Source organism: Periplaneta americana, chromosome 8 (genome assembly GCF_040183065.1).
Source record: "Periplaneta americana isolate PAMFEO1 chromosome 8, P.americana_PAMFEO1_priV1, whole genome shotgun sequence".
Classification (NCBI taxonomy): domain Eukaryota; kingdom Metazoa; phylum Arthropoda; class Insecta; order Blattodea; family Blattidae; genus Periplaneta; species Periplaneta americana.
The window spans coordinates 52,761,927-52,781,894 of NC_091124.1; the positions used below are offsets into that span (position 1 = coordinate 52,761,927).

Below are 19,968 nucleotides of genomic sequence, written 5' to 3' on the forward strand. Positions count from 1 at the left end.
ATATAAAATACATATGCATTAAATGCAATGCAAAAAATTTGGGTAATGAGCCAAGCAGATTATGTTGCCCTGTTGTAAAATAAAATTTGTTCCTCCTGAGATTCAAGAGCCCCCATAACAAATTGAAAACTTACTTATCGGGGTACATCCGTTATCAACACACTTTTTATATAATATGTAATATAATATAATATAATATAATATAATATAATATAATATAATATAATATAATATAATATAATATAATATAATATAATATAATATAATATAATATAATATAATATAATATAATATAATATAATATAATATAATATAATATAATATAATATAATATAATTTAAGTTATTTGTTATTTGAAGGATTCAGAACCATAGTGGGCCAAGCGCCATTTACTGAATACGTAGAAAACAAGAGTTAAAATTAAGTTATTACCATAATTCAATGGAAACATATAACACGTAAAATAAAGTATACACATTAAATGTAAATGATGTCAATGTTCATTGAACTATGGTTGCATGTAATAAAAATTAAGAAACATGTTAAAGGAATTGTCATTGCACCAAATGAGTGCTCTGTGGACCAAAATGATTCCATTTTAATTATTTAAATATAATTTAAATTAAGTAACATATTAAACGATTTATCCTTCTATCAAACACGAATATTCCCTGGATCAAACGTTCTATTTTAATTATGTAATTACTTTATATTTATTTCTAACGGGTGCAGCGGAGCTCACGGGTACGGCTAGTTATGAATAAAGGTAAAGCTCAATGCTTCGACTGTTCGATTGATATTTATATAAAATATTATAATATCAGACGCACTTCGATCTTGAACATAACAAGGATTTTGGCGAACATAAACTTATAGGTAAGAATTTAAAATAGAAATGTTAAAAATGGTTTATATTAATAAAATAGTTGTTACATGTGGTAAAGCAATGTGTTATTTTAATGTAATTTGTTGTGCAGGTTGAAATAGTGAGAAAGTTCTCAAGAATCTACAAGAATAATTTCGAAATATGACGTATTATATGACTTTCTTGTGTTAAATTCTATCGTACCTGGTTTACATGTTTCGACCTATTATGGGTCATCCTCGAAGTTGTATAATCAAGATGTATGAAGATTTGCTAATGGAAAAGCCAACCCACAATCACTACTAATTGAAAATGCAGTCCGATCAATTTATCATATTTCAAACACATATCCTCTTTCAAATGTCGGGTAAAACCAGCAAGGAATTGTATGAGTTATTACCTAATGAAAAGTCTTCTAACTTATGTAATTTCATAATTCTGCAGTGCTCGGGAAAAGTGACACAAGTCAGTTTCCACAAATCTTTTTTGGTAATTTATTGACAACTTACGGAACATTTGCTCTCTTGGAAAAAAATAAGTATTTCTCCCAATACAATAATTCATACAGAAAAAAATCAAATCAACATAAACCAGTGTAAGTTGTCAATAAATTATCAAAAAAGGTTTGTGGAAACTGACTTATGTCACTTTTCCCAAGCACTGCAGAATTAAGATGCGGACAATCTTTGAATCCACTTATGTCTGCGAAGATTTTTTTCTCAAATGAACATGATGAAAAATATTACGCGTACACGTCTCGTATTTCATGTTCATGTAGTTCATTTTAGTAATAGTACCTATTATACATCCTAATATAGACAGACTCTTCCTGACCAAACAGTATAGGCGATCTAGAGCTTATAATTGATTATTTATGAGTGCTAAGCCATAGTGACTATATGAATGCTTATATTACGTTTTTGACTTGATTTGAAACGTTTGATGTAATGATATACCTCATTAGTTTAATATATCTCTATGCGGAAGAGAAGTCATATTCATGTGAGGTAAACACTTCCGAAATATTGGCAGCAAAATTCTCGTACCTGTCTATCTGCTATGGAAAGCTGTGTACGCAGTTTGTGGGGAGGTTCAGACATGAGCTCATTAACAGTTTCCTTGCAAGATAATTATAAACACGGCAAAAACTCGAGCGTTGTAGCTTATCTGCGTTATATCGGAGGGTGACTTTTATAGTGACTAAGACTGGATGAGAGGATGGGGGAAAGGAGTACAACATATCACACTACTGTAGGCAATTTTATGTAAGTTAATCAAATATGAAATAAAACGTACATATTTACTTCTGTGAAACATAATAATTATTTACGATACAAGCGTTAAAAATGACATTTTAGTCTGTGAGTAGAGATGTTTTCCAAACGAGACCGCCCAATAAAGCAACTCTAAAAGCAAAATAAATCATGTTTAACCTGTGTGTCGTACACTAATTTTTAGAGAACTATTTATCCATGCTAGTATAGAAACAATTTCCCCGACATTTCCACTGCTGTATTCCTCCATTTTAATAACGAAACTTAATCATTCTAATAGTAGGCGGTAGTGTAGTTCAGTGGTAGAGCATGACTGCAGCCCGGGAGGTTTTTGGTTCATTTTTTTTAGTGGGTTATTTTACGACGCTTTATCAACATCTAAGGTTACTTAGCGTCTGAATGTGATGAAGGTGATAATGCCGGTGAAATGAGTCCAGGGTCCGGCACCGAATGTTACCCAGCATTTGCTCATATTGGGTTGAGGGAAAACCCCGGAAAAACCTCAACCAGGTAACTTGCCCCGACCGGGAATCGAACCCGGGCCACCTGGTTTCGCGGCCAGACGCGCTGACCGTTACTCCACAGATGTGGACTTTTCAGTTCAAACACGAGTGCTTCCATATAAAGTAGATATTTTGAAAGAAATATTTTTACTTTGGTAATTTATTTCATTTTTTTTACATAGTAGGCCTACATTAACATATTTGCCATATCTCTTTCTTTACTTGTTGGACTGTGCAGCAGTTAAAGCATTTAACCACGTTACCTTCATAAAAGTGGCGATAAGTTGTTGCTTCCTGCGCCTTGCCTCCTCTTCTATTGCTGCTCGATGTTGTAGATATCTTGCCCGTTCTTCCTCTGTCATACGGGAAAGCTTGCTCCCTTTCCCTTTCTTTTTTGGCGCCATTGTTCACAAAGATGTAAGTTTCTGAGAAATAAAATATCGTGCTTGGTCACGGTTTACACGTATTACTTGACATATCCTTCAGAACATTAACAACAGCTAGCTCCTTACGAAACTGCTAAAATATAGCATTTTATTGCAGTATCAGTTCTCTTCGTTCTCCAATTTATTGCGATACAAGTGCTAGAATTTGGAACTTTTAAACTGAATTTTATTAGAAATAATGATTTTTCAGGAAATCGTAATTGAATTGTATATAAGTAAACAAACAAACAAGAAAAACCACAAACACAAAATAAACAAATAACTGTACCTGTAGATTAGATAAATGATTGACTGTAAAATAAATGAAAGACAAGTAAATACCTGAGACTGTAAATATGTCGAAATAAATAATCTATCCAAATATAGTAAATTGAACGGAAGAAACGTCGGGGCCAGAAGAAGTTATCAGGTGATAGACAACTATGATATATGGATCGTATGTGAAAACTAAAAAGGCGGAAAATAGGAAAAATGGAGAAGATAGATTTGCAGAAAAGACCTGCCCTTGGGCAGAAAACTATGGATGAATGAATGAATGTAGTATGTAAATACTTACTTACTTACAAATGGCTTTTAAGGAACCCGAAGGTTCATTGCCGCCCTCACATAAGCCCGCCATCGGTCCCTATCCTGTGCAAGATTAATCCAGTCTCTATCATCACACCCCACCTCCCTCAAATCCATTTCAATATTATCTTCCCATCTACGTCTCGGCCTCCCTATAGGTCTTTTTCCCTCCGGTCTCCCAACTAACACTCTATATGCATTTCTGGATTCGCCCATACGTGCTACATGCCCTGCCCATCTCAAACGTCTGGATTTTATGTTCCTAATTATGTCAGGTGAAGAATACAATGCGTGCAGTTCTGCGTTGGTAACTTTCTCCATTCTCCTGTAACTTCATCCCGCTTAGCCCCAAATATTTTCCTAAGCACCTTATTCTCAAACACCCTTAACCTATGTTCCTCTCTCAAAATGAGAGTCCAAGTTTCACAACCATACAGAAGAACCGGTAATATAACTGTTTTATAAATTCTAACTTCGAGATTTTTGGACAGCAGACTGGATGATAAGAGCTTCTCAACCGAATAATAATAATAATAATAATAATAATAATAATAATAATAATAATAATAATAATAATAATAATAATAATAATAATAATATGAGTGTAAGCAAATAAGATACACGAAAATGATTAAAGAGTAAATAAACATATATATATATATATATATATATATATATATATATATATATATCTTTTATACAAAACAAGCGAAAATAAATAATGTATAATTAATTGTATGCCTAAATGAAATAAAAAAGAGAGATAAATATGCTAGCAATTAAATAAATGTAAAAAATAAATAATTACCCAATAAGGAAACAAAGAAGTAGCCAAAGTAAATGAGTAATAAAAGGTAAAAGGTATCCCCGTCACATGCCATGAAGGCATTTGGGGGGCATGGAGGTAGAGCCCCAATGCTTTCCATGATCTCGGCAGTAGAATGAGGTGGTGTGGTCGGCAGGAAAGACCCGGTACTCAATTTTATAGGAGGCTGAATGAACCTCGGGGCCTTAGTAAATGAGTAATATAAATAAATAAATAAATAAATAAATAAGTGAAAGAATGAATACATACATGAATAAATGAATGAATAAACGAATAAATAAATAAATGAATAAATAAGTAAATAGATAAATGAATAAATAAGTAAATTAATGAATGAATACATAAATGAATTAATGAATAAATACATAAATACATAAGTGAATGAATGAATGAATAAATGAATGCATAAATAAATACATAAATGAATAAATAAATTAATGATGAATGAATAAGCAAATAAATACGTAAGTGAATGAATGAGTAAATGAATAAATAAACGAATGAGTAAATAAATAAATGAATGAATAAGTGAATGAATAAAATGAATAAGTGGATGAATGAATGAATGAATAAATGAATAAGTATGTAAACAAATGAAATAAACGGGTAATATAATTAAACATAAAATAAATAAGCAAATAAATTAAATAAACAATAATAAATAAATACATAGATGGACGAGGGCGGGGGACAGTGGGCAGTCAGAAAACCATAAAGAAGCTTATTTATGTGTAATTAATAAAGATCATATACAGACTGAAAGAAAGAAAGAAAGAAAGAAAGAAAGAAAGAAAGAAAGAAAGAAAGAAAGACTACTGGATGACTCAATGCATGGCATAATGGACGGTCTTAAGAGGGTTGGAGTTAAGAATTGGTGGATAATAGCCAGAAATAGAGAGTCTTAGAGAGAAGTCCTGAAGGAAGCTGAAGCCCGCACTGAGTTGTACAGCTGATGATGGAGAAGAAGAAGAAGAAGAAGAAGAAGAAGAAGAAAAAGGAGGAGAAGAAGAAGAGGAATAGAGATTATATTAAAAGTCATATTAAGGATAATTTCAGGAGTATTTGAAACTTGGACATGGTTCGTACGCATCTGTTTGAGATACCAGATATTTGCAAACACTGTTATAAATCACACATGAGTTCTTCGTGAGCATAACAAATTAATGACGGTACACAGTAACTAATGGAAAGTTACTTAGTTTTTAAAATTTGTCAAGCGTGACACAAAATAAGTGGTTTTTAAATTCCTTCTCCTCGACATATTTAGGCCTAAAAGAGTTTCTTTTTCCGAACCATGCGTACAAAATAAATACGACAAACAATCGTCTTAAAGATTAATAAAACCAGAACACAGTATATTAGAGATTTCACTACAAGAGTGTAACTTGCATCGTTAACGATTGAATATGAAGCATCGCTGTTTAGTTTGCTATGTCATCTTACCTTAATTCGATCTCAAAGATGGCATTCACACTCTCAGAGGTGGAAAAGAAGGAGTTGTTTTCGTTAAGCTTTAAAGCAGATAAGAATTCCTGAAATATATTTTGCCTTCTCTTGCAGATTGTGCTCCTGAAGTTTCCTTACACAAATTAAGGAACTATGAGACTTAACGAGTTATTTTGTTGCCATAGCAACGCCAGCTGCGCACCCCCCCCCCCCCACGTCGTCTTTCTCTTTCTACGTTGGCATAGGAACTGCCGTATACAAGTTAAAGTGCGTGCTCTGCATGTCACGCAACGTTGTTTGCAATGGAAACAAATGAAGGAGTCGTCGGTAATTAATGTTGTAAGTGGAGGGCGGGTTCAGATGCACTGAAAACGGCAAAATATGCATGTAAACTGTCAAAATCTTATAACCTGTGAAGTAGACGATAAGGCGACTTCTTGTTTTGATTGTGTGTTCTTTTAATCTCAACTTCCGTCCATCATAACATACCAATAGCCTAGTATACATTGCCGCAATGTCAGCAATGTATTAATTATAAAGTACTTTGTTGATTGCCGCGGAATTCTTCACATTGATTCGCCGACAACATTGCACTGTCTACATGTTGTCAGATTGCAATAAATAACATATAACTATAGTAATGTGTTTCAATGACAGCATTTCTTCTGTATTCCATTTTTTTTTTTTAGATTTTCCGCGCTCTAAATCTTGCTTTAAGCACAAGATTGCTAAAAAATGACAAACTATGAAAAATATACATGTCAGGGACTACATTGCAATTAGGCACTTGGTTCGATACACTGTTAAACGATAAAGACGTTCCTCTGCCACCACGTTTGGTACCACTTATCGTGCGTCGTCAGATGTGGATGCAACTAGACGGAGAACCTGCACACTTTTTTCTTCTAGTACGTGACATACTAAATAAATAAATAAATAAATAAATAAATAAATAAATAAATAAATAAATAAATAAATAAATCAATAAATAAATAAATAAATAAATAAATAAATAAATAAACCAGAGGCGGTTCCTCGGGGGAGGGAAGGGAGGAACGTCCTCCTCACATTTTCTTCTTTTGAAAGTAAATAACCAAATGAAATATGTGCCTTGAAATTCAAGGAAGATTCGATAATTTTTAAGTTCACAGCTATAAGAAAACCTCGGTTGATCGATTTTTAAACGATGCACGCTCATGTGCTGCTAGAAAACTGTGAGGAAGATGCGAATTGTTTGTGTGGAGGAAAGTCAATCCATTCCTCCTTTATTGCAGTTAGTACACATAGACAACAGCGCACTAGCGGCCAGAGAAAGAAGCAGAGTTTTAAAGCGAGTAAATGAACGGAGAGGGAGGAGATCATCCTCTGAATCAGCGCATGGGCGGGAAATAGAAACCGACTGGTCGTGCAACAAGCTCGCTACCGCTGCCATCTAACGATCTTGCATTCAACCAGACTATAACACATCTAGGAGGAGGCACAATAAAAATAGTTTTAACGCAACGCTATGAAAGAACACCATATAAACTTTTTTTTTTTTAAATTATAAATAAAAAAATATTATCCATTGCACTTTATATAAGCTACTATCCCTGGTTTGAAACTTTCAATGATATTTGAAAGTTAAAGTCGGGTTTATATAAAACAAAGAGGTAGTAGTTCTATGTTAGTATCTCAGATCTTTTTGGCCCCTGAAATTCACTTCCATTCATTGTGTACTAGACAGGGCAACAGCCAAGTTGTCAGTTTTGTACAAATATATTTGAAATTGAAAGTAGGTACTCCAAACTACATTATTTTTAACATAAAAAATTAATTGGCCGCCGGCAACTTTGAACAATAATGGTAGTATGACTTTACAGGAACTGATATTCTTTAAAAGCATGTGATACTGAACTTGTAAAATGTACGTGTGGCAACACAGACCACGTGGGTGGGTGCAGTGTTCTTGCTTTCCTCAGATTATTTTCCATTCCCATTTCCGCGGTTCCGATTACGTGTTAGTAGCTATAGTCTCTTCCAACACGTATGATGCTGCAGTGTGCTCGAAAAATGCTGCGAGGTGAATTTACTTATAATTGTTAATTTGTGCTATTATTCAACAATGAATGGAAGTGAAAACATTACATATTTTGGAAAATTTAGGAAACTCAGTTTACAAGAATAGATTATTGCTATACAGAAGGGAAGGCCAACCCCAACACTACCTGGTCTTACATGTATGCATGTTGGCTAATTTGCAGCATGTTTCATTCAAGAAGGTGTCATTTCGTCCTGTTACCTTCTTTCCTCCTCTTAAGAAATACGCAGGAGCCGCCACTGAAATAAACTGTATATATATATATATATATATACATATATATATATATACATATATGTATATATATGTATTGTTCTCCATGTTTTATATTCCATTTGTTTCTGAGTTTATAAATTTCGAATTTTTGACATTGTAGCTAAATGTGGAAGGGTCTTAACTACATAATTTTCGAGTCTTCAACTTTATTCACTGTGAATGGTAAGCAAAAATCAAACGGGGGGCGATAAATGGGCACCTTACTATATGTTAATGGATAACATTACGTCATCTTGTTCGTGACATTGGCAACAACATGTAGAGGATGCCTCCACAACGTTATCAATAAGCTTTTCATTATCATTCTAGGAGGACGGTTAGCATGTTTGATTGTGAAACGAGCGGCCCGGGTTCAAATCCTGGTTGGGACAAGTTACCTACTTGAATTTTTTTTCCATGGCTTTCCTTCAACCAGCTGAAGCAGAATTGCTCTGTAACTTTCGGCGTTGGATCTCAGACTCACTTCGCCTTCATTAATTCAAATGTCATTATCATCATTACTATAGCTGTGGTTAAGTACAAGAGAGCGACCGTTCGGCGACAAATATCATTCACACAACAGGAATAGTAAGCACAATAAGCCTCAGGCGAAGGGGAGGGGAGGACGAAGAGATTTGGACAGGCTCAGAACTAGATGGAAAGACTCCGTTAGACTCGGAAAGAGCCATATTAGAGGAAGATATATTTGATGAACACTTTTATTTGATTAAAAGTCTTTATATAGTGGACGAGGATTTAATTTTGTTCTAAATCACTGACACCAGTTGAATCAGGCATTGCACTCGTTGATTGTTGCCGATCGCGATGTAGGAACATTCACTAAATCGTTGACACTTTGTAACTGTACTACAATAGAAATATCAGCCCCTATCGCACAGACGAACGGTTTCCTCCAAGGAGACCCTCTAAGCCCCCTGCTATTCAACCTTGCAACCGCGGATGTAATAAGAAACACCATAAGCCACAACAATTCTATCAGAATTTATATACGAGGGGGATCCAGGAAATAACGACCTTTCGCGCATACCCGCCACGCAGCTGACTCCCCTTCCTTGTTTGAAGGTCAACTGGCTTCCTTAACATGTGTTCTCATAATGTTGTGAGTACTGGTTGCAACAAGTCGCCATTGTGCATTTTGTGTTACTTCAAAATGAACGATGTGATTGATAATCCCGCCGACTGTGAGGTGAGGAGTGTGATTCGATTTTTGAATGCCCGACATTTGAAACCTGGAGAAATTTACCGGCAATTGAAAGAAGTGTATGGTGATACTCCACGATGAAACTCGACCCGGACGCCCATCACTCATCACAGAAGACCTGAAGACTAAAGTGAACGACAGAATCTTGCAAGACAGGAGCACATCACTCGACGAATTGCTGAAAGACTTTCTGGGTGGTACGCGTTTTGGAAGTGATGAAGAGTTGAAGAAGACAGTGACCAACTGCCTTAATGAACTGGCGGCAGAGGAGCATAACACGGGAATTCTAAAGCTAGTGAACAGATACGACAAATGTTTAAATGCAGGTGGTGATTATGTAGAGAAGTAAAGGAAGCTTCAGTTATGTAACAGACTTTGTTTTTTCAAATAAATATATATTTTTTAATTATCACAACAAAACGGTTGTTATTTCCTGGATCCCCCTCGTATGTGCAGATGATATGGTATTAGCCTCCGGCAAGCCAGAAGACGTACAGGAATGCCTACATAATCTGCAAAAGTGGGCCGAGACAAATGGACTCCTCATCAACCAAGAAAAATGCGCGCAGATGATATTCAGAAAAGGTGGCCGAGTATCAGAGAAAGACATAATGCAGATTGGAGACGTACGTTAACTCGTACAAGTACCTTGGGGTGACTTTCCAAACTTCTGGAACAACATTCAACATGCACGTGAAACAAAAGGCGATCTCGGCAATTAGAGCAATGAATGACGTAATCCACATATAGTCACTCACCCTTGACACGGCGATGAAAATATTTAAGGCAAAAATAGTCCCCATACTGACGTATGGAATACATATATGGAAGCGCCTGAAAAAGAGAGACCTCAAAATCTGGGAAAACCTCAAGGCAACCTACTTAAAGAAGGTGCTCGGTGTGTCGAAATACACACCATCCAGACTCACATATCTGCTCACCAGAGAATCCTACCTGATTGAAGACCTACGACACTCGCTGCTGCTGCTGCCAACTACGGAGGCCCACGAGAATCTACTAATCGAGATCCTGCAGAAGAGAAAGGAAGTAGAAGAAGAATTTTACACCACCAGTGCCATGACCGACAGAAGCTGGGAAGGAGCTAATCAACAAATGAGGAACTTTGTTACCAGACTGGTGGTACACGGGTTCCACCATAAAGTGTGCGGCATAGATAGCTTCCATAGAGTGTCTGAAAAATGCATATGCAAACTGTGTGGTGAAAAATGTGGCAAATACCATGTTCTGAACTGCAAAAAGAATGCCACTGCACACTTGTGCGCATTTCCTATTCTTATTAAAAGAGAGGTTAGGAAATTCCTTTTTCCTTTCCCTGTATTGTCATTGGAAACGAATGTTGTATTGCTGTTAAACGAGCCGCTCAGAAAGAACTAATGATTGGAATGCTATTGGAATAAGTAACTACTCAATCTGGATTTTGTTAAATGAATATAATAAATGTGGTGGTCGCACAGATATGGAACCAGGTCATAAACCGCCATGAACAAATATGCAGTATATAATCAATGTGTACGAATTAACTTTGTTGTGTAAAAGGAATGTTAGTTAAATATCAAGCGCAAATTACGAATTAGGCAACACATTTCTGTAGGTATAGGCCCCCAACTTCTTATTACCGATTGGAAATGAGGCCGCTGCTATCGCTACAAACAGGAAACATGCAACGAACTCAGTAGTTCGGACTCTGTCGCCGATAATCGGAACTTGGCTGGCCTATACGAAGGAAAACTATTATCGTTGTGTTTCTGATTACCTAAATTTTCAATAGCTGCTGCTGAAATTGAACTCTACAGTCAGCGCTATGAATAATTAGAGAATGTAATCACGCCGTAGCCTGTTCCCTCCCATTACGGGCCAACCACACGAGAAGGTAAAGAGCATGTGACCTTGAGTGGCTGTTAACATTATCCAATTATCCATTGCGCTGACTGTACAAGTAGGTATCAAATCTGTGGCGACTCTGAAAGAGAAATCTGGGGAACTGTTCATTACTGTACGATTAGGTAGAAGCAAATCAGTGTTTGTTGCTGGAAGGGAACTACACATTACTGCACAAGTAGATAGAAGCAAGTCAGTGGCGGCTGCTGGAGGGAAACTGTGGGTAACTACACATTACAGCACAAGTAGATAGAAGCAAGTCAGTGGCGGCTGCTGGAGAGGAACTGTGGGTAACTACACATTACAACACAAGTAGATAGAAGTCAGTGGCGGCTGCTGGAGGGGAACTGTGGATAACTACACATTACTGCACAAGTAGATAGAAGAAAGTCAGTGGCAGCTGTTGGAGGGGGAACTGTGAGTAATTACACATTACAGCACGAATAGATAAAGTCAGTGGCGGCTGCTGGAGGGGAATTGTGGGTAACTACACATTACTGGACAAGTAGATAGAAGCAAGTCAGTGGCGGCTTACATGCCAGTAAATCTACTGACATGAGCCTATCGCATTGAAGCACACTTGAATACCATCGACCTGGGCCGGGATCGCGATGTAGGAACATTCACTAAATCGTCTATACCTCGCACAACCTCGAACACAGAAGGCCAGCGCTATACCGACTGCGCTACTCAGGTCGACTTGTGGAAACAATGTTGATGGTACATTATTTCTATTATTTTCATTAGTTTACTTCAACTCAAATAATTATGATTAGTGTAAACTCTGTATGATAAGCTATTTTAAAATTTCAGCGATTTTAATTAACATATTGAACTGTTTTATAACTTGAATCTGTTATTGACCAGAATTTCACGAGCCGCCACTGAAACAAATATTTTACATTTCAGTATTTTTTTTTTGTAAATCGAATTTATTACTCTTTACAAATACATTTTATCGTATTACTAGCTTGCCATTGGTATACACATGTAAGTGCTGGAGGCATTAAATTATAATGGAGTATAAATTGTTTGGTTTGATTAAATTTATAAATATCAGGTGAATAAGGGAGAGGGTTGTCCCATGTACAAGCTATTTTGTTCCTTTGTCTTCACATTTGGTCACTAAATACCTCAAGGAAACCTCACTTCAAATTAAATCTACACTATACAGACTCTTTCTGTGGGAAAAATATTTGTAATCATCCCTTCTGTCAAATTTTCACTCATTTCTTTCATTCCTTTACGTTATATCACTATTTTTCAATATTACATGAGCTTTCACAACAGACATTCACTCGTTATGTAGCTCTGGTTTCTTATTTTATGGCAGTTATTTGTGAGTAACGCTGGATTCTGTTTCCATCGTTGCACATAGTGCGTTCGCTTTTCATTGCTAATTGGTTTTATTCAGCAGTCAATCAACTGACGGGAAAGGAAGTAACGGGTTCCAGAGTGCCACACAAACACACATACACACACGCACACATGCAGAAAGTTCCATATCCTCTTCTTCTAGTAGCAGTTGCCTAAATATTGTATTTATTCATCAGCCTTCTTCACATAATGCGGCGTTACCATAGCTCTGGAGTAGCTAACGTGGGTATATTTAAGCTCTCTCACGTCCACACAGACACACGACGCTTCCTCACTAGTTTGATCAGCTGTAGCTGCTGTACAGAACAGACCAACAGAGCAACGAACTAAGGAACCAAGTGACGCCGTCAGAAGGTGCACCCGCTGTACTTCGGGCCCCCTGAGGACGGCGAGCTGGGGGGGACCCCATAGACGGAAGTGTGTAATCGTCGTCGTAATCTGAAACACAAAATGTTGTGCAATCGTTATCTAAGTGAAGTGTAGAGTCTAAAACAGTTTTCAGTGACTAACAACTATTATACAAATCGAGGACATCATGCCAACAAAACTGCAACTTTACATTAGATCCATTTAAATATAGAATACATTTTCGTATCCTTGTCTACATGACAAGGTAAAGACCCAGAAACAAAATTCAGGCGGCCGAAATGTTGTTTCTGGGTCTGTGCGTTGTTTCATACTTTCTCATGCCTATTGTAATTCTCAAACGTTTGTTTTCAAACAAAAATAGCTTCTATTAAAATAATTAAATGACACTGCATTTGTTGATACGTCCTTCTGGTATGATGTCCTCGATATATAAATAATGTAGTAAATAAATAAGATAATAAATAAAATGAATAAAGATAAATAATACAGAGCAAATAAGTAATAAATTATGCCTAAATAATAAGAGAAAGGAGAAGTCGCAAATAAAAATGAATTATAAAATAAACTAATATATGAATCACAAGCAATTAACATGAGAATGAATAAAATATATGGAATTAGATAAATTGAATAAAAATGGGTGAACATAAACAAAAATATCATTAAGTACGAGAAAAATTCGTACCGGCACCGGGAATCGAACCCAGGACCTCTCAGCTGTGCGCGCTGAGTGCTCTCTAACCAACTGAGCTATGCCGGGACCCGATTCACGACGCCGGCCGAACTCCTCTCGTAGTGTCATGTTACGGCCTTACTGCCTGCATTTAAGACGATACACGTCATATATATATACAGGAGCGCATATTAAATGACTTTATGGCCATATGCGCTCCTGTATATATATGACGTGTATCGTCTTAAATGCAGGCAGTAAGGCCGTAACATGACACTACGAGAGGAGTTCGGCCGGCGTCGTGAATCGGGTCCCGGCATAGCTCAGTTGGTTAGAGAGCACTCAGCGCGCACAGCTGAGAGGTCCTGGGTTCGATTCCCGGTGCCGGTACGAATTTTTCTCGTACTTAATGGTATTAAAAACAAACTGACTAGTCATACTAGTCGTGTAATATGTAATGAGGTGGGCGAGACCTCATTCATATTCGATACATATAAACAAAAATGATATATACGAAGGTTAAGAGTAGGAACAAATAGGTGACTGACAAATATACAATACATAAATGAAATAATTTGTAAGTAAATTATTGGTTAAATAAAACGTACATTTATGACATTAATCATACTGTACATACACAAGTAAAATTGTAAACAAGAAGAAAAGCTGCAACTTAAGTTAATAAAAAGTAAACGATAGCTAAATAAGCAAATGAATAACACTGAAAACTAAAATAGAAAAATAAATAAATAAATGAGCGAGCGAATGAACGAAAGAACGAACGAGCGAACGAACGAACAGGGTAGGATAGAGTACAGTAAAGTAAAGTAAAATAAAATAAAGTGAAATAAATAAAATAAAATAAAATAAAATAAAGTGAAATAAATGAAATGAATAAATAAAGTGAAGTAAAATAAAAAATAAAAAAACAATACACAAGTAAATACATACCTAAGTGAAAAATAAGTACTGTGAAATTAATTACACATAAATAAACAATACATGATAAATGATAAGTAAATATATAAATAGACATAAATAGTACAAGTGAATGAAAGAAGATAGACATGAAATAAATAAATAAATAGCAAAGAAAATTAAACACGCAGATTAGTAAAACTGTATGAGCATATAAATAAATATAAATAGATTAATAAATAAAAACCGAAAATAAAATAAACGAGACACGGTATTATGCAGAGTTCTTCAAAGCATCCCTTTTTCTCGAAAACTAGGTATATAACACTCGGTGTTCGCGAAAGAAATTTCGTCATCAAAACCTATAGAAAGAATCGATTGGTTGTACTTCCATTTTTCCGAAAATAGGGATAACCGGGGGTCAACATTGTATTGTCAGATGAGAACATAGATCTTGTAAAATATCTTTGGATAGGACTTTCAATTAATAGAAACAACTTTTACTAAACCTTTTTTTTTCTTTAATTCTTTGACCGAACAAGTAAAATTCGTGTTCGGGAGAACAAATGTGCATAGAGTAGTTTTTTTTCTTTTAATGTGTGTTTTTTTACGTGTGTTTTCTTCGGGGTGGTCGTATCGGCTCCCGTGGCTACACTTCATGGTCGGATTGGCTCCCTGGTATGAAACGTTTTTATCTGAACGGTCGTATTGGCTCCCGGATGTAGACGGTATTCTTCCTGAACAATCGTATCGGCTCCCGGGTGTGGAGCGGTATTCTTCCCTGAACGGCTCTTGTGCTATGTGTTGTGAATCTGACTTCCCTCCTGATGTGGGCTAATTTTGGTAATACAGGAGACCGGACTACAAACTGCTGCGAATCTTTTCTTGCGAAATTCAACCAGAAATACTGCCCATGTTAATATATATAATTTCATGGAAGTATTGAAGGAAATTCAAGAACACACATACATAAGCTTCGAAGCAATAACGACAGAAGAAAATAAAAAAAAAGCGGAACACAGTTGATACAATTATTGAGGCAGTAACAAGGGAAGATCACTAGACTGCAGTACATGAAAAAAGTAAGCTACAAATTTTCAAGCCAATATTTATAACATGTTTTATGTTAACATTATGTTTATAACTTAAACGAAACGTTCTTACATTAACAAAAATTTTAACTATGCCAATATTTTAGTCCTAAGACTGTTAAATGCGAAGCACGAACCGAAACATCCAGTCTTCAGTGTTGAAGCGGGAGCCGAAAAGACCGTCCTTAGATGTTACTGCGGGAGCCAAAACGACCAGTCCCAATCAACAGCTAAAAGTCAAAATAGGCTATTGGGAGCCGAAACGACCTCACCCGATTTTTTGTGCTTTTTTTTACCTTGTACGGAGAAGGGACCCGAAGGCTTGCACTGCAGCCTAAGGCAGAGATTAGCGTAATAAATCATTACCAAGAAATGAAGATAATATTCTACTCAAAATGAATATAATTAAAGTATTGCATTTAATTATTTAATGTCGATAAGAAGCCAGAATGAAAGTTTTGTAAGTTAACTTGACAACAAAATAGAGTAAACTGAGAATCAAATGAATTAAAATGAAGTACCGGTATCACAAAGTAAGAAGATACTTATTTAAATTATACAGTATGTTAGATATTATATTTTAACACTCATTTAAATTACGTATTCTAAATATCTCCTATTTCTAATTTGGATTTATATGTTATAATTTTAATATAGATACTGGTACTTCAAAATCATGTCATTATACATTTTTTTGTCCATAAATAAGGCTGTATCGCCAGAATCAAAGAAGCCTCATTCTTGACCCCACTGTCCGTTTTGAGAAGGATAATGAATAAGCAAATAACGTTAACGATGAAAAGAAGTCTATTTACAGTCCATGTATTCCTCACTTCAGTGAGAGATACAAAATGAATATTAATACATGGTAAGTGAAAGGACTTACTTTTTGGCGCTAGGGGAACTTCATTTAAGTTAACCAATACCATTCTCCTTTCTCTTAAATTTTCTAATCAGGACATTAACAAAATTTGTCTAATGATATTGAGAGATTCAGTACCCATTTCACAGAATCACTTGTATAGGCCTAACACTACGTAATACAATGCGACCGAGAAGTTTCTCCGCACTGCTTGTGTAGCCGAGAATGCACTAGGAAGAGATTTCAAGAGTATTTGGTAGAAACTTCAAGTGGCAGCATTGGCTGCTAAGCATATGATGGACTGGGGTGTGAGGTTGTCAAACCGGAATGAATGGGGAAGTGCCAACTTTCGACAGGGTTATATTGTAGCGTTACTACAACTAATAGAACTGCGGAGGGACTTTTCAATCGCACTGTATTATTTATTTCATTTCATTATTCTTCATTGTACTTTCACCTCATGTTTCTCCGAAATCAAATTGTTCTTTGTTTTTAAATTTATCATTGTTTTGTATTCTCTCCGCAAATCATATTGTAAAATTTTTAAGTTAATCTCTTCTTTGTATTCTGGATCCTAATGGTCAGCCGTAGATGTCGGTCAGATGTCCCAAATTGTGGAATTAGTACGAGTAGTTGCTAACAGTTGTGATGCCTTTTGTCTTTTCAAATAAAATATACTTATCTCTAATTTTGAGGTTTTTTATGGAAGGAATTTAATAATGTAGCCTATATTTAAATTTTTTTCCCCATTGAATTTCGTTTTCGATATCGCCATGACTACATGTTGTCTCAACTGTCGCAGTGGTGGTACTGTACGTCCAAACTTCCAATAAGATCTAGAAAGACAGCGCAATGGATGGATCCGATAGAATCAGATGGAAGAAGTGAACAAACCCTAACCCAGCGTTTCTCAAACTTCTTTGAAGTGGGGACCACTTTTTTAAGTCAGAACAGTTCCGCGGACCACTTTACTCTTGTTCCCTACGAAAGTAAATTTATAATTTTTGTAGCATTTTTAATACCAGTATACTTATATTTTAAATTAGAATTAATTAATTAAAATTAATTTAATTCAATTAAACGTTATATTAGTATTAGCTAATTAAGTTAATGTTAATAGAAGGAAACTTATTTTAGTGTTTTTTTTAAATAATTCAAGGCTATTAGAGTTTGGATAATCTTTAACTTAACAAAAAAAAAAAAATAAATAAATGTTGGTACTACATTAGTGATATGAATGAGCCTGTCGATTCTTACACAGTTGTTCTAGGCCTATATTTGAATGACTAAATATTTCTTTAATGGCACTAGAATCACTGATATTATTATCTTCACACACAGCTTCTGAACTGTTAGCAGTGCCTAAATGAAGCGTATCATCACGTTCCTTTCTTTTCAAAGATCCGGATATAATCCAGTTTTTCATTATGTATAATGGACACTATTTAACAGAGACATAGACAACTACTAGCGTGTACCGCATAAGAAAGATTTAAAGTCATAAATACATGAAAAGGTTCGGTACTTTGGTCCTCTGTAATGAATTCGGGTGGTCCCTGGCTGGGTTACAGGTGCAGCACCAAAAGGGCAGGGAAAAGATGGCGAGAAACACCACGTTCATAGTGCTTTAAATCGCTCTTTTGTTGCTGAGAGTAAAGTGGGAAGTTGATAGACGGGTGGAGTAATAAATTTCATAAAATGTCAGTTCTGGGAGAAAAAGTGAAAGCGATTGCGATGTGTAATTTCCAATCTCTGAGATTTTCAGCTATAATGTAATACGCAATTCGTTTTAATTTTATTTTTTCTTTTGTCTTTTTTGAAGGACCACAAGGGCAGACCTCGAGGACCACAGGTGGTCCGCGGACCATAGTTTGAGAAACACTCCCCTAGCCTGTTTCCCCATCTCCTCCCAATATTCCGCTGTCAGTTTCTCCTCTGCCGGGATCTGAACTTCGAAGTCTAGTTATTACTTTACTATTTACGTATAATAGTATTCAAAATATCTAGAAGTAGGGGTAGATACAGTGAGATTGTATGATGTGAAACAATCGACCGTTAAGAAATCAGTGCTTGTAGTGTGTTTACGAAAAGGGATATAATTTACCTGGAGCCCTCCACCCTTCCACCTCGTAGTCTAGTTGGTTATCTGAATGCCGCTGTTTCCATTGCCGATCGCGACCTGCAAAGGCACGAGCAAAGTTTTAATCGAGGCACCTAACTCAACATTTTCATTATGTGCGGTGCTGAATTCATCATGTGAGTTGTGATCCGTGTCATGCAAACGAAACTTTCAGAGTATAGAGTGATTCACGGCTAATGATCCGCTCTTTAGGAATCAGTTCTATAGGCCATTTTGAGCATAAAATGTCATATAAACATGTGTCCGATTATTATTAATTTGAGTTATTCCTAAAAATCCAAACGTCATATTATGAATCAGGCTTTGGAGTTACTTGCATCGTAATACAAACATTGGAACGTAAATTAAACGGAGAGTTGAGTTATGGCGTGAAGTACGGGGTAGAGGGGAAAATAAGTCTGGTGATTATCAGCTGCGCTCTTCAGGGATAGTCGTGCCGAGGTACGGAATGCTACGCGCGCCATTCACATCCATGCGGTTAAGTGCACTGAGGTGGAAGTAGGGATTTTTGAAAATCTGCTTCCAAACTGAGGTGTATTTATTTTATGATTAATATAGTATTTAGAATTAATATTTCTCTGTATATTTAATTTATTACAGAAGAAAATAATTAAAATATGTCTTCTCCATTTTGAAATATGGTGGGTTGAATGTTCCACTTTGCACACAGCTTTATGACTTATTTCCTTTGAATATCGAAATATATAAGCAAATATCCATCCCTGCAATTCGGGAGTACCAGCATCAAAATAAGCACAAAATACTATACAGAGTAAACCGTAAGTAATGCCATTAATTTCAAGGGATTATTCTTTGAGATGTTTCAAACAAAAAACATCTAAGTTAATATAATTTGCTCGTTTTTGCTTCCTTTTCGAGATGATTTTTTTATACGAAATATTTCATAGCGTATTTTGGGAATGCCATTGATTTATTCCCCAATATGCTCAGTCAGTTTAAGAGAGCAGTGTATTAAGATAATGTATGATTGAAAGAATTTTAGTTTTGTTGGGAAAGGTGAAAATCTTCAATTTTTTTTTAATCACACTATACAGAATTTCCCTTTCCAATGATATATGATACACAATTACTGTGCTCAAGACGAAGATGAGAAGAATGCTGACAACCAATCATATGGTGCTAGAATACTGTACA

The 19,968-nt window shown here is 35.8% G+C and overlaps 1 protein-coding gene across 3 annotated transcripts in view; it reads right to left on the reverse strand.

Moving 5' to 3' along the window:
• Positions 1-12,314: 12,314 nt before the first annotated feature.
• The window catches only part of LOC138704727 (lachesin-like), a 292,899-nt gene continuing 285,245 nt past the window's right edge, over positions 12,315-19,968 (reverse strand). For 2 of the 3 annotated variants that reach the window (XM_069832897.1, XM_069832896.1), the window contains exons 10-11: positions 18,778-18,852; positions 12,315-13,198 (exon numbers count right to left, since the gene is read on the reverse strand). In XM_069832897.1, the coding sequence (XP_069688998.1) occupies positions 13,044-13,198; positions 18,778-18,852 (230 nt within the window). In that variant the 3' untranslated portion in view covers positions 12,315-13,043. The remainder of the gene's footprint in view (positions 13,199-18,777; positions 18,853-19,968) is intronic. The other variant, XM_069832898.1, reaches the window with a different exon arrangement.